At 38.0% G+C, this 15,891-nt stretch overlaps 2 protein-coding genes across 2 annotated transcripts in view; one reads left to right on the top strand and one right to left on the bottom strand.

Annotated features, from left to right (window-relative positions):
- The window catches only part of LOC107720081 (SRC kinase signaling inhibitor 1-like), a 136,643-nt gene extending 134,431 nt beyond the window's left edge, over positions 1–2,212 (top strand). The window contains exon 20 of the mRNA XM_016527687.1: positions 829–2,212. Coding sequence (XP_016383173.1) covers positions 829–1,305 — 477 coding nt within the window. The 3' untranslated portion in view covers positions 1,306–2,212. The remainder of the gene's footprint in view (positions 1–828) is intronic.
- Positions 2,213–6,137: 3,925 nt separating this feature from the next.
- Positions 6,138–15,891, bottom strand: part of LOC107720013 (formin-like protein 1) — a 17,466-nt gene continuing 7,712 nt past the window's right edge. The window contains 19 exon segments of the mRNA XM_016527583.1: positions 6,138–7,165; positions 7,330–7,435; positions 7,609–7,707; positions 7,965–8,066; positions 8,146–8,309; positions 8,447–8,576; positions 9,737–9,817; positions 9,898–9,966; positions 10,056–10,322; positions 10,324–10,412; positions 10,520–10,799; positions 11,748–11,849; positions 11,974–12,123; positions 12,309–12,419; positions 12,552–12,626; positions 13,302–13,395; positions 13,475–13,551; positions 13,649–13,760; positions 13,928–14,071. Coding sequence (XP_016383069.1) covers positions 7,101–7,165; positions 7,330–7,435; positions 7,609–7,707; positions 7,965–8,066; positions 8,146–8,309; positions 8,447–8,576; positions 9,737–9,817; positions 9,898–9,966; positions 10,056–10,322; positions 10,324–10,412; positions 10,520–10,799; positions 11,748–11,849; positions 11,974–12,123; positions 12,309–12,419; positions 12,552–12,626; positions 13,302–13,395; positions 13,475–13,551; positions 13,649–13,760; positions 13,928–14,071 — 2,317 coding nt within the window. The 3' untranslated portion in view covers positions 6,138–7,100.

Genomic DNA, 15,891 nt, shown 5'->3' with positions numbered 1-15,891 from the left:
TATCCATGCTGTCCATTCGTCTCCCTCACAAATGATTAGAGTTTGAGCAGATCTCAATGGAACACTTTCAGAGTCCTGTCACACAGGAACCGAAAGAGTGTGTGTGAGTGACTGATGGTAATAGAGATGCGTATGTGCACATGTTCAATAAACCCAACAAGATCTTGGGATCAAATGGTCCGTTTCTTCTAGCATAATGCATTGTGAGTGTTATAAATGTACGTGGATTCGCCCTCATGTGGTGAAATCAACACGTAGAGTTGTGTACCAGGCTAGCATCATTCATGAATGATCCTAACCTGAATAATGTTGTCCTGTGTTTGTCTTCATCCTTCCTCCCATCCTCCCCTTCCTCTTGCATTGTTCTCTTCGTCACCACTACCTGCCTGCGTGTCACATGCCATCCTTCGTCGGCCCTCATGGCAACCATTCACGTCCAACCCCTCGACCCAGTGAACAGAAGCGAGTGACCCAAAACAACCTGACTTGACCAAGGCTTATCCACCTCCTCCTCCGCTGTCTTCACCACCACTTCTTCATCAGCATCTCCTGACTGAAGCCCACAATCCTTTACCCAGTTCCTCCTAGTCAGTCCTGTATACTTTTAAGGAAATGGCCTAAAACATCATGCAGTTTTCAATATTCACCAGAGCCTCATTCATTCCTCAGAGAAAGTGTCTTGTGAGAGAGATTAATGACACATTGCAGCCAAACCAAACCTGAAAAGCCTCCCAAAATGTCTTTATTCTTAGTTTTTACTGTGTTTCTTCTCTACCCACTCTTCTGTCCTTTATCCCCCCACTTTTGCCCTCAACTCCCGCCCCTCAGGCTCTAAGTCTGAACATCAGCAGAGCCAGAGCAACCGAGTCGCTCCTCGCAAGCACCAGAGCCGCTAGCTTCTCTGGCCACCTGCCCTCCAGATTGCGAAAGTACTCCCAGGAGGGGGCGCTGTCCTCCTTGACAGCCTCCTCCAACCAGGCCAAAGCGCTTCTTGCTAGCCTCTCTGCATCCAGTCTCTCGGCGGAGGCCCTCCTGCTCTCGTCCACCTTAAGACAGCATCGGTTACTCAGAGAGCAGAACTTCAACTCCTCAAGCCTTCCTCTTCCCATCTCCAACGGCCGCTCCCCTCCCTCTCCGACTTCACCTACTTCCTCTTCCTCAACCTCAACCTCATCACCCTCTGCTCTCACCTCACTGAGTCTGTCCTCGCTGGCCCTGAAACCCTCCGTCGCCGGAAGCTTGGAGTTTGTCAAGGAGCGGAACAAGACTGAACCCAAGACGGTGACTCTGGACGACAGTGATTAAGGAGGATGTGGCTGGAAATGTTCCATGTATAGGATGCGGACAGCACAAGTAGATGAATTGAAATACGACTGACCTAAAAGTTTTTTTTGGAGGCTTAGTTTCTATAGCGTTTTGTTTCCAATCCTTTCCCTGGCTATCCTTACCAAGACGCCTTGCGGAGAATGGTGACGTAGTGCACGGAGGCATAGTGCAGCATTTTGCATCATAGGTTCACTTATCTTCAGTTTGTGAACAGATCCAAACTGTAAACCCTACCTACTCTGCATTTCTGCCAGTTCCTCAAACTAGAGAACCAACAGATGGGCTTGGACACTCACCACCAGCCTGTTTCCAGCTCCACTGCACAGCCAGCATCACACCACCCACGGGAGGCATGGGGAAGGACTCTTTACCCAAACCCTCATTCATTTGCCAAATCTCACATGTTGGAGGTCTAGCTGAGTTCGGTAGATGTCCATCAAGTGTAAAATCAAGACTGTAAGACTATGTAAAACCAAGTAGAGTTGCAATAATCGAAAGTGAGTACTGTAGTAGTCGGTGTTTGTCGAGACGTTTTATTGCTCATATCTATATTAACAAAAAGAATGTTAAAAAATAACAGCAAAACCTTAATGTGGAGGCAGTGTCGCTCGTTCTAATGTAGATTTTGGCTATCCGGCGTACTGCTAAAGGAAAATAACTGAAATTGGTGCTATGATTAACATTTTGATGATTATAAACTCCCTTAAAGGGATAGTTCATCCAAAAATGAACATTCTGTCATGACTTACTCATTCTTATATTGTTGCGAACTGAATGACATACTTTTTGAAAAATGTCTCGGTTTATTGTCTATACAATGGAAGTCAGTCAGGTCTAACAATGTTTTGGACCCCGCTGACTTAAATTGTGTGGACAAAAACATTCTTCAAAGTATCCTCTTTTGTATTCTACAGAAGAAAGCAATTCATGCAGAATTTTCATTTTCGGAAGAACTTTCCCTTACACACACACACTGCCTAAGAGTCTATTTTTGTTCTCATTTGCACTCAAATAGGTCTTCATACAGCCATTTTACATGTTTGCTGTAACTTAGCACAAGTTGTCATGGCAACAGGGGAATTGCGAGAAAGTGGAGGGCTGCCTACTTTTTAGATCACTTATTATAGCATGGGGTTGTTAGGCTATTGTTTTCTTAACAGTCACAGTTTTCCTACGTAAGGATATATGTAGGATACTTCCCTCTTCTTGTCATTAAAGAAGCACAACAAGTTTTAGAAGCTAGAGAAAGTACAATGATCTGACAATCATCAAACATTTCGGCACAAGCTGTCTTAACCTTTGGGCCTCCCAGATTGTGAAGCTGAATTCCAGTTTAAAATGAACAAACAGATGGTTAGGTTCACCGTGTAGGGGTTGCACAAGCAAGAAGACTGAGGGTAATTCCACAGCATGTATGCCAGTGGACGTGATCCATCGAGTAGAAGACATCTGTGCGGTAGAGCATTCCAACTCATCCTTTTTCCTAATGAGCCAGTCAAACCCTCCGCTTACTTTTCTATCAAACCACAGACACTTAGATTTAATATCATTTTTATAAGGTAATTGTGTGCCGGTTTATGATTACCTAGAATGGTGATATAAATATGAATATCACATCCTTTCTCTGGTTTCATTGCTCTCCACAGACATAATACAGAAATGCAAGAGCATAATTTTATTTATTTATTTTTTGGTCATTGAGGCTCTGGTTATGCCCACCCATCTGCTTTTCTCATTCCAGCCCTTATAACGCACAAGCACACAAACAAAGTTTGTTTTTTTTTCTTCTCACAAGGGTATTCCTATGTTGTGAATTTGTCAATGCCACAACCTGCAGGTTTCCTCATGAGCCCAGAGAATTTAAATGTGAAAAGGTGAGTGAGAGTGGAATAGAATCAGATGAATAGAGCAAGAGGGGAGATTTTTCCAGCTTTCTGACGAAACGAATGTGTGAAATTGATTGCTTGTGGTACGGGGTTTAAAATAATGGCTTAAGCACTAGGTCGACGTCGAGAGTAAATGGCCAGAGGAGAGATTAGTGGTGTTACTCCGTGTCTCGCAGCCAAATCGGCCTGTAATTCATGTCCAAAATGTATAATGATACACATGGGAGGTGCTGCGAGAGGCAAAAAGGTCAAGCTTAGGCTGTTACATGCATTGAAACTCCTTAATTTAAGCTATGGCTTGACTACGGTGTTGTTTAAATTTAACATCTGTGATTGAAAACAAAGCTTTATATGCCTGGATCTGCTAGTTATACAAAAAGTTCAGCAACTTTGCGAATTCCTTAAAATTACATTTGTTAAAATGATTAAAACTTGTCTTGATTTGTACTCTAGATCTTTCACACTCTAGATTTTTCAAGTCCTGTCTGGAAAGTTCACAGCAAGCATCATATTCATAACTCAGACTATTTAAAGGGGTCATATGACGTTGCTAAAAAGAACATTATTTGGTGTATTTGGTGTAATGAAATGTGTTTATGCGGTTTAAGGTTCAAAAAACACATTATTTTCCACATACTGTACATTATTGTTTCTCCTCTATGCCCCGCCTTTCTGAAATGCGTTGATTTTTACAAAGCTCATCGTTCTGAAAATCGAGGTGTGCTCTGATTGGCCAGCTATCCAGTGCGTTGTGATTGGCCGAATACCTCAAGCGTGTGACGGAAATGTTACACCCCTACCATACTGTGATGCTGTGTGTGCGACGGGTGATGCGCGACGAGACAAAACCAGTAAAACCCATTATGATGAAACACACAGCGCCTTCACGACATGGCGGCGGCGGCAACAATATTAGAGCGAGAATCAAAGTTACGCCTTCTTTTTTTGCGTGAACATTTGGGCGGCGTTATGTAAATCTTCCCACATCGTGACCCACGTCTTATGCAAATCTTCCCGCATGTGGGGGCGTGTTAGAACGGGCCGTTTTAGGTAGGCGTGGTTGACTCTTAACTTTTATAAAGAATATCTCTTTGGATTTGAGACTATTTAGTCTTTGCAACTTTACAGATCTTCTTGATGCACCAAGAGCTTATAACACTCCAAAGAGAAAGGAAAAATTGAAATCGCATCATATGACCCCTTTAAGGACCCAGACCAAACTATTATTACAAACTAGCAAATTTTGCAATTCATCCTGCTGTGAGCACACTCAAACGAACAAAACATTACCCTTGTGGCTTGAAGCGGGTTTCGTGCTTGGATGGAGATGCTAAGAATCTACAGCACTGTCAGGAAGTACACTTCATCCTCTTAGTAAAGCCACGGGTAGAAATTTGTGAGCTAAGAAAAGACTTTCTTGACCCCCCTCGGAGAGTGTGATGGATAAATGTAGGAAGGTGGTGAAATCTCCCTTTTTAAAGTAGTATCTTTCTCTCTCAAAACATGGTAAGATATCAGCTCAGACATGATATATAAATACATCTTCAGAGTTAGTCATTTATTTTTCACTCAGCATGGTTGGTAAAAAAAAATGTATGATGCTAGATTTGCGTTTGTATATTTTTTGTTTATTGATTTTATATTAACTGAGATTTATTTGTACATATTTTTGTTTTTGTAATCCTGAAGAAATATATAGCACACTAGAAAATTATTTATTCATAAGAAAATTGTTTTGTATATTGAGTTGAAAATATTACTCTGTACAGCCCAGTTCATGTATAAAGTATAGCTGCATCTAACCACAGGTTGATATTTTGTTAATGTTATGAGTTTATGAGTTGGGTGAATCTGAAAAAGCCTTCAGCCAGCCAGCCAGTCAAAAGAATTTAATTGTGATCCGAGTGAAATCTGGTTCATTGCCGATACTTATGAAGCTCTAATCTGTATTGTGACCTGAGAAAGTCATTTGCTAACTCTTAATTTGTTTGCTTTGGGTGAAATGAACAATGTGGATATAATGGCAAATGTAAATGAACTGTCACAGCCCTCTTCTGCCATCTAGTGGTAGGGAGTAAGTCTGCAATTTCATTGCTTATACTGTAGTTACTCAGTGAGACACTACTGAATAACAGATGTTTAAACTTTCACTGTACAAATGCCTTGGTCAAGGAAACAGTTGCGCAAGTGTTTCTGCCACATTCTGCTAATTTTGAGTTGCAAGTTCGAGTTTCCCCCCAGAAAGACTGCAGAAAATAGGAGGAACTGAATGCTTCTGCTAGTTATTCTGCAATTTCATTGCTTATACTGTAGTTACTCAGTGAGACACTACTGAATAACAGATGTTTAAACTTTCACTGTACAAATGCCTTGGTCAAGGAAACAGTTGCGCAAGTGTTTCTGCCACATTCTGCTAATTTTGAGTTGCAAGTTCGAGTTTCCCCCAAGAAAGACTGCAGAAAATAGGAGGAACTGAATGCTTCTGCTAGTTATGTCTGGTTTACCAGGCCAAAAATAAGAGTGATTTGGAGAAAGCACATTCTTTGTTGAATGGTCTATGATGGAACGTAGAATATTTCACCAGAACTCTTTAGTCCCTTAAGTGAGATTTTTTTTCTACATGGATGTGTGGATGTTACAAAATTCTGACATCAAACAATAACATTAAAATACTAGAAAACAGTAAAAGAAAAAATAATGAAAATACTATAACATGTAAATAAAACCGTAATTATTAGAGAGTCCTACAAAATTATGTCCTGAAAAAAAGTTTTATTTAAAAGATGGAGTTATAAGGTATATATTAAAAGTTTTAAAAATATTAAAAACAATAATTATAGCAATGCATGTACATTCTAAAAGCAATCGCACGGTGCAGATGATTTTTAAAAAACAAAGTTATATACATGTTTTTTTTTTTAAGTCAACGGAGAGAATAGTGAGGTCAAGTGCACTGAAATGAGGTTCACAGCTGTAGAGTCAAAGTAGGAAAAAATGACTTTTTCTATGCCTGATTTCTTTGTGGCTCAGGCATGTCCAGTCTTACTGTAATCTGTGGTGATGTGGTAACCAGACTTGAGTGGCAAGCTCTGAATGTGTTTTACTGAGTGACTGAGCAGATTAAATTCAGCTCTGACCATCAGTGCACTAGTAATGGTGCGAGCCCTTTACCCATGCTGTGACCTTCCCATCTCTAGAGTAGAGTAATATACCAACAGAGAATCACTCTATATACAAATAAGATATATAAACACCTATAGATACAGAAGAAAAAGAAATTAATTTGTCAGTGTGGATGCCATGATAACTTTGTGAGAAATGTGACTTTATTTTGTATTTTTTCCTGTGAGAAAACATTGAGAGCTGAGACCTTTTGTACATAATTGCTGTGGTTGTGTGTCTAATAAAGTACAGCTCTCTTCTATGACAATATTTCTACTGTCTTTTTTTTTTTTGGTTTCTCAGAATAAATAAAACATGTTTGTTACTGTACAATGTTTTCACCGTTTTATTAAAATATCTAAGAAATCGCACAAATGATTTGTATTTCAATATAAACACGGCACAACCATGAAAATTCAAGCTCAAGGAATTGCTTACATATTCACGAGCATATGCGATGGTACAAAAATCATTTTTATGCCTTATTTACAATTATATTACTTGTATCAGGGCATATGTAAGCGTGTGTGATGATGGGTGTCTGTTAGTGTGACTTTGTTTGTGTGCAGCATCTGTTGTTGTGTATCTGTGAATGTGTATGTATGTTTGCCAGTCATTTTCTGTATCACTGTACAGATTGAAAACGTTTTATTATATAAAGAATAAGACCAGGTGTTATATACAGAAGTGTCCAGTGGGAAGGAGGGAAGTCTCTTTAGGTAACTCTCAGTTGTCTTGTCGTGGAGTTGCTCTCCGACCATCACCTCTTCTGTAGGGTGAATTTCTCAAATCTGACAGACAAATGAAAAATAAAATTATAATTCTTATAAAATCTAATCAAATCAAATCATTCTTGCCAGTTCAAGAAGTACAAGGGAAGTATAAGCATAAGGAAAGTGCCTAGGGTATATTTTGACAAGACTATTTTGGCTGTACATCTATAACACATTTTTACCTGTTATAATGTCCTCGATGGCCCCGTCTGTGACTTGGGGCTTCACCTGTCTCTTCTTTAGCTCTGCAATCAGATCCATCTGAGGCAGTTTGGGCATCATGGGACCCTGATCAGAATAGGAGAAAATTTTCAAGGGAATAACTAAGTTGTGCAGTTCCACTCAATGCTTTATTTAAATAAAATATATTTTATTTTATAACATATATTTAAAAAAAAATCAAATAAAAATATTTTCTAAATAAAATTACAAACACATTTTAGAAATGCATTTTTTTTTACCTTTTGAGGAGTGCTATCTTTCTTCTTTGGGGAAGGGGTTGTCTGTTCTTCTGCTGCACTCTCTTGTTTCTTCTTCTGTTCATTATCTTGTTCTGCTTGCTGTTGTGTGACAATAATACACCACAGTAATTAATCAATTGGTGAAAAGCTTGCAGTATCTTTGTTCTTTGTTTAGAGCTCAGCTCCTTTAACATGCTCATTCAACATTTTATTCCTTTACTGTATTTACAGTATTTCAAGCAATTCCCATAAGCATGTGAACAATCAAATAATAACAGCTTTGTATTTACCTTTATGTGTATGTGTTGACACAAACATGCTCAATAGCTGTAGGTAAATGCTGCTGTATCTCTCACCTTATAAGCTTTGATAAACCTGACGAAGAGTGGGAAGAACATGGAAGGCTGTGTCGTTTTCGGATTCTCTCCGTAGTACTCCACTACAGACGTGTATGCCTCCTTGTTGGCCGAAGAGAAAAAGTCAGCAAGATTTAATGTCTAATAGTTTGTGTGCATTGAGCATACACTGTGGTCTCACCTGTGCTGTCTTGCCATCTTTAACAAGTGAGTCTAATATGTCACTGTTGGCCTTAACAAACTCTTTCAGCGCCGGGATGTCGTCCTGCACCAGGAACTCCTTCTTGGTCCCTTCCATCCCTCTCTCCAGAGATCTCACATCCTGGAGCACACTGTCCAAAGACACTGAGAGAGCAAAGGAGTGAGAAAGAGAAAACACAAACTAAATCTATAATTGATATGCAGTGATTGCACTATGTATCCCATTGTTTGTAGTATGTACAGTATGTAGTGGGATGTACAGTAATTATGGTATGTCTTACCCAGAGCAGCCTTGTCTACAAAGCGGAGTTCAGTGTGGAAGCCGGCAAGCTCGGGGTATTTGTCCTGCACCATATTTGCAATGAAGTGCATCAAAGTCTGTGTGCGGTCTGTGGACTTAGTGTCCAACAGCTGAAAGACACAAGAGAGTGACACTGAGTGAGAACACTGGGAGTTTTTACTGTGGCCACCAAGGACAGTTATTGCAAAGGTACAGGGTAGAAATAAAGGTAAGGTTGATGCAAAAGTTGTTTTTATTTTGGGTAAATATCCTCCATCACTAAGAAATTAAACAGATCAATATATTTATACAGTAATTATAATGTGAATATAAATGGATGGATGGATGGAAACTGCTTAAAAATGTCAAATACATTTTGATAGATGATTAGTTTCTTATCAGTCTTTGCAATGAATTAGTAAACAAAAATGCCAGATAGGATGCTTTCATAAAGATTTGAGACCTATTTCATTTGAAATGACATATAACCTGCAAATTTTCACTGTTGATATGTATTTTAATAGATTTTAATCAGGGTTATTATAGTTTAAAACTTTCATTTCTTGAAATAAAATAAACTTAAACTGAAATAAAATATAATAATATACAAACTTATTTTATTTCAGCTACTTGCCAAGGCAACTTTTCAAATTTTCAATTTTGCATTTTCATTTAGTTTAGCTTGATGTACTAACATAACTGAAATAAAAAAAATAAACTAAAATTAAAGTGAAAACAGAAAATATCAATAAATAAAAATTATAATAGTAATTATAACCGATTTTAATAATATATATATATATATATATATATATATATATATATATACACACACACACACACACATGTACATACATACACACATAAGTAGATAGATATAAAGGCATGATAAATATTGTGTGTATAATTTTTTTTTTTTTCATTTCATGTTAATGATGTTTTTGAGTTCGTCAACAAAATACATTAAAAAAGATGCGGTGGGGGGAGTAATCTGAAACATTTGAAAAACCTGGAAAACAATAGAAAATGTAAATGTAAAAGGAATTTATAGAAAATTTCAGCTACAGAAGATTAGCTTGCAAAGTTTTCATTCCCATGCAAAGTTTCAATCTTTGTTTCTGCATCAAAGGCCTCTACATGAAAGGTCTCTCATAACTAATACAAAGAGAGCTTCCCAAAATTCTCACCTGGGCCTGTAACTTTCTGCTGTTATTTACAATGCATACATAACACTTCAGTCCTGCTTAACAAAAACATGAGCCTTAAAGTTACAATCTACAAGCTCACTCACCAGGTCAAGGCTCTGCAGACGGAACCCATACGCTGCTCCTCTTTTACTGCTGTTCATGTAGTTCCCAAAGGCCAAGATGATCTGAACCAGGAGATTGATAAGTGAGCTGCATTGAAGGAGCACACCATACATACCTTTAAGCACAAATAAGGTCTACTCACCTCTAACATCTTCTTCAGCTTTGATGAAGATTTGAGGGACACGGAAGCTGCAATGATTGCATCTAATTGCTATGGAAACAGGTGGAGAAAAAGGATGATTTTTTGAATAAAACATGAATTATACCAGGTACAACAGCCAAAGAGTGATGTGAACTGACCGGCTGCAGACGTTTCACGCTCTCTGGGAAGTTGCCCATGAAAGTGAGGGTGTTGATCCGCTGAGCAAGGCGTGGGATTTTACCAAAGCGGACCACGAAACGGTCCTCCTCACTCAGGTCCTCTAGTGGCCGCCCTTCCTTCTCGTAGTTCTGGAGTAACTTCATCTCATACTCCGATGGGATGAAACGTTCCAGAAGCTCCAGAAAGTCGAGACTCAGAGACTGCTGATCATATCTGAGAGCAAGACAGAGAGAAGAGAGTTTCCATGGGAGCTGCAGCACCAGGTAGTGGAGGAGGTGGAGGCGGTGCTGCGACTGGAGGGGACGGCGCTTGAGAAGCTGGATCTGATACAGTCACTATGAACATTAAACAGACGTTGTGTTAATATCAATGTAACCAGCTAAAGGTAAACATTTTGAGTTCACCAGAAGCAGAAGGAGAACTTTTGCACAAGTGCTCCTACCTGTTTGAGTGACAATTTTCTCTACGGTGACTGGAATCACTTCGATGTCCAAGCTTCCAGAGGCTGTGCGCTCCAGTCGGACTAAGCCCTTCTCCTCCAGTTCCTTCAGCTTCACCTCTAGTTTAGACTCCTTTCCACTCACCTCTCTGTTTCTTTCTCTGTCCACCTGTGAGGGCTGCGACAGACGCTCCTGCTCTCTTTCTCTCTCTCTCTGAATCTCTCGTTCCCGTTCTCTCTGCTGCAAAGTGCTCACTTGGGCACAGGACTCTCGCAAGCTCTCCTGTTACACACACATGTAAAGGTTAGAGACAATGACTGATTCCCAATTTTGATATTCCTATTATTATTCTAAGAATGTATGTACTGCACTTTGCATGCATATGCATGCGTAAGTACCGTATATGAGCTGCAAAAAAAGACTTTAATATGACCATGTGTTTGGTCTAATTTCTAGTAAAAAATGCCTAAAAAAAAACTAAATCAAAACAAAAGCACTCACATCACTGGAAAAACTCTCAAAACATGATTTCAAAAATTTTATAAAGTCTGTTATCAAATTTTTGTATTTTTGGAGCTTAAGTGTGCCGACTTTCTGTTTTTCGTTAGTAAAAATACCTAAACATACTTTACATCTAAATATCTCAAATAAAATCAGTTTATGTTCATAAGATAAAAAGTTTTCAAAGAATATCTTGAATCATTTCATTATTTTTAATTAAATTCAAATTAAAAACAAATAAAGATAATTAGATACATTCTCTGACAAGTTTCTCTGACAATTGTGCATCTTAAGTAAACCAATAATTTGAATTATTTTTTTATTAATAGTAATCTTACTACATCCCGTTTATATATATATATATATATATATATAATGTTTTTCATTTTAGTTTTTCTTTATTTATAAATCACAATTTATTAATTCAAAACAATCATGGGTTAACAAAAGTGATGTACATAAAATCACCTTAAAGGCATTAAAGAACAAATAAATCAATGTACAAATTTGGAAACAATGCTATGAAACATTTGACTTACTCAAAAGAAAAAGAAAATAAGCCATCACCTGTTCAAATAAAGCAGATTTAAGCATATATTGGAAAAAAGGAAGAAAATGCACTGTTCGGATGGCTACAGGGAGATAGTTAATTGTTATATAACAACCCTGAGAATACTAATAGAATATAGTATGGCTAGTATGCAACGAAAGGAAAATGCAGTGGGTTACCTTAAGCAGTGCTGACTCTTTAGTGGCCTGCATTAGTTGTTGTTCTAGTTCTGCCATTTTTTCCAGTGCTCCATTCTCATATTCCTGCAATCTGGCATTCAGCTACAACACAAGAATACACACGCACTTATGAGGAACAGTACAGCCTACCTGCAACATGAGGTATGTGTGCTATGCAGTAGATGATTATGTGCAAATGTATTTGTGTCCATAGAGTATAGTTAACCTGTGCATTGGTCTCCTGCAGTTCTGTTAAATGCTCCATTATTTCCCCTTTATTTTCTGCATCCTCCAGCAGAGTTCCAACATCAAACACATTATCCAAGTACGCCTGGATTTGTACTTGCAACTTCTCACTCTCCATCTCCTTTAAGGACTGCAGAAACACACACACACACAAAGAAAAACAGTTGTGTTACATTACAAGGATAATGCGCAATTTCATGAATACACGCTGCATATAAAACATCTCAAATCTAGGATCCAATCCTGTGTTAATTTTTTGTAAGATGTTCATTTTGCTTTTATAATGTATTTATCTATCCTGTACACTAGACTTACCTCTAAGTACTGGTCTAGACCCAGCTGGGTGAACTCATACTGAAGATGCACACGGAAGTTCATGTTCTCCACGGAGTGGACCACAATGTTTATGAACTGCATGCAAGCCACCTGTGAAGAAAAAGATCAAATGGATAGATTTTAAAATCATTCATATTACACACATAAAAAGAGAAATAGCGAGCAGGCTAACTGTTATGTAAATCATAACTGATAACAGATGTTACTGACATCAAAGCTCACCATGAAGTCTATATTGCTGTCGTCATTCATGAAGTAGTCCATTAGCTTCTCAAAGCGGTTCTTCTCTCCACTCACCTGTGAGAAGGTGGGCCAAACTTAGAGGTGAGTGTTGAGCATGACACTTGTAATATCCTGTGCTACAAAATGTGTAGACGTTTTACTTGTGTCTGAAAGGTATTTGTGTAGTATTGGTAGCGTAATTTTTGATATTTATGTCACATTAAAGGCAGAGTAAGTGATTTCAAATATCAACATTGGCTACCAGAAATCGCTTACTCTGCCTTTAACTACCATTTAAAGTTTTTTTTTTTTTTAAAGAAACTAATATTTTTTTCAGTAAGGAGGCATTAAATTGATTAAAAGTGATAGTAAAGACATTTCTAATATTACAAAAGATTAATATTTCAAATAAATGCTGTCCTTTTGATCTTTCTATTCATCAGAGAGTCCTGGTAAAAAAATTATCAGTGTCCACAAAAACATTAAGCAGCACAACTGTTTTCAGCTTTGATAATAAGAATAATAATACATGTTTTTGAGCAGCAAATCAGCATTAGAATGATTTTGGAGTACACTGAGAGGAGGTAAAAGATTAAAAAGAGTTATTTACGTTTTTAAGCAATACATCTGGCCCTGGGCAGAAGAAAATGTATCTTGACCTTCTGCAAAACCTGACCGAACCATTTTATGAGGACATCCCATTTGATAAAAAAAAGTGTTTGTACATGAGTAGAAGGCTCGTCATCTTACTTCTTTAAAGTTGTCAAAGGCCGAGATGATGATGTCATGTCCTCCTCTAACCAGACACACTGCAGCCAACAGCTCCAGCACAAGAGCCTTAGTCCTATGAACGGTATATTTAAATAAATTACAAACTCACACAATAAACACACAGCCCCTATACCCCACAAAAAAACACTCACCTGGGGGTTTTGTTGTTGAGACTGAGTGTAATTTCATTGACACATCTGGGGTGAGTCATGACTAAATTGAACCCAGACTGTTAAAAAAAAAAAAAGTGAGTCACATGAAGTTCTCCTAAAATGACCTTTGAGTAATGAGTCTAGTGTTTGAATGTGTTCCTCATGCCAACATACCTGATAATTCATGATAGCGCGCAGACACATAATACAGAGGTGAACGTCATCTCTTTGGCTGGCCAATCGGGCATGTCGCATAGTTCTTCTGCCATGGGTCAAGTTGCTTATTCTAATGTGGAAAGGCACAGAATGAACAAAAGATGAACACTGAATTTGAAGTATCGGAGTACACTTATTAGAATAAGAACGATATCTAAACATCATGGTTTCTTCATTTTAGTCCTTATACTGAGCAGCGATCCCTGTATTTTGGGGTGTGTTGTAATGATGACTCACCGGACAGTGAGTGCACGTGCCGCTCTATTCATGCCGTGTGTGGGAGAATGGTTGACATTTTTGGCTAGATCCTCCACTGATCTCTCTGACAACCTCCTCTTGTCTGATACAGAACCACCGTTTTCCACAGATTCCACTTCAAACCTGAGAAACACATCAGCACAGAATCTGAGGTCATTTTCGTCCACTGAGAGACTACACACTTAAAAATAAAGATTCTTTATAAGCATCTATGTTTCCATTTAACATCCGTGGAACCTTTCAATTCTACAAAGAGTTCTTTAGATTTTTAAAATGTCCTTCGGACTGCACTCTTACAAAAGAAAAAAAGGCTGCAAAAGTGGCTTTTCACATTAATGGCGTAGAAGAACCCATTTGGGTTCCTATAAAAACCTTTCAGTGAGCAGTTCTTAAAGGGATAGTTCACCCAAAAATGAAAATTACCCCATGATTTACTCACCCTCAAGCCATCCTAGGTGTATATGACTTACTTCTTTCAGACGAATCCAGTCGGAGTTATATTAAAAATTGTCCTGGCTCTTCCAAGCTTTATAATGGCAGTGAATGGGTGTTATTCAATAGTCCAATAGAAGTCCAATAAACTGTGCCAATCCATCTTTAAAAAAGTGCTCCACATGGCTCCCGGGGGTTAATAAAGGCCTCCTGAACTGAATCGATGCGTTTTTGTAAGAAAAATATCCATATTTAAAACTTTATTTTCAAATTAACGTAATCTCTAGCTTCCGCTAACTGGTACGTGCATTCACGAGAGAGTGGCATTCCAGCGGATGACGTAGGACATAGGTGCTAGTGATGTGACGTTTGAAGCGTGTATCAAAAAAACGAAACATCTCACAGTAAAGCACTGTACTGGAACTTGATTAGTTTTGCAATAACCATGTGATCTGTGACGTCCGAAGCTTCGTTTTCGCACACAACATTGTTCGAAACACAGTTTCGCGATCCCATTGCACAGGTTTCAAGTGTCAGTCACTTCTTTGATAAGAATAAATCATAATACGAATAAATATTTACATGTGTAGTTTTGTGCATGTTCAGTTTGTATTAATCCCTGCTTCACACGCATTTCAACTGATTATTCCACAATAATCTTAATTTATTTTGATTATATATGCCTACATGAGCCATGCCTATTTTTCATAAATTTATTCACAGACTCAGTTATTCATACTTTGTATAAGTACAATGAATTTTATTTTTTTTATTGCTTTATATGGTTTTCGTAGCACAAACTGATTTATTATATGAAACAATCCAAAAATGGCTGGGACATCTGGGACGCAAAGGCACCTTTTTCCACCTTTGACCAGAAGATGTCATTAGTGTGCAACGTATTGAAAAGCTTCGAGCAGGGGCGCCGCTAGCAATTTTGGGCCCTATGAAAGAAAATGAGGTTGGGCCCCCTACCGCACCCATTCCGCACCAAACATACAAGCCAACTTAGTTATCCAAAATCTTTGTCTGCAATTAAATAATACTGACCTATTACTTTTGCTATAGCTTTTCTGACCACTAGGTATCAGTATTTAGTCAGAGACCTACCCATAGCCGCTGGAATATATTTTATCTGGGGGTGGGGCTGCGGTGGAGGATTTTAAACAAAATCCTAATATTAAACAGCCCAAACACTTATAGATGAACATACAAATTAATGAAGACAACGTTATATAAGAATTAATATATATTTGTGCTTTTAGTAATTTTTTTTTCTTTAATATTTGTATTATTTTAAGGGAATTTTACTAAATATTATCCTCTACATTATGTACCATTTATCTTCTGCAATATCAGAGTGTAAACTCTAGATGGCTGTATAGCCCTATATATAAATACATAAAAACCGTTTGCTGCAGAGTGAGAACTTAAGACATAAAGCACGTTACTTGTAACAGGTTATTCATTGATATATTTTCAGACATTATTAAAGACTACATTTAGTAAAA

The sequence above is a fragment of the Sinocyclocheilus rhinocerous genome, unplaced genomic scaffold (genome assembly GCF_001515625.1).
Source record: "Sinocyclocheilus rhinocerous isolate Xijiao unplaced genomic scaffold, SAMN03320098_v1.1 scaffold273, whole genome shotgun sequence".
NCBI lineage: Eukaryota > Metazoa > Chordata > Actinopteri > Cypriniformes > Cyprinidae > Sinocyclocheilus > Sinocyclocheilus rhinocerous.
The sequence above is the reverse complement of the archived record's forward strand: the minus strand, read 5'-3'. Positions and strand labels throughout refer to the sequence as shown.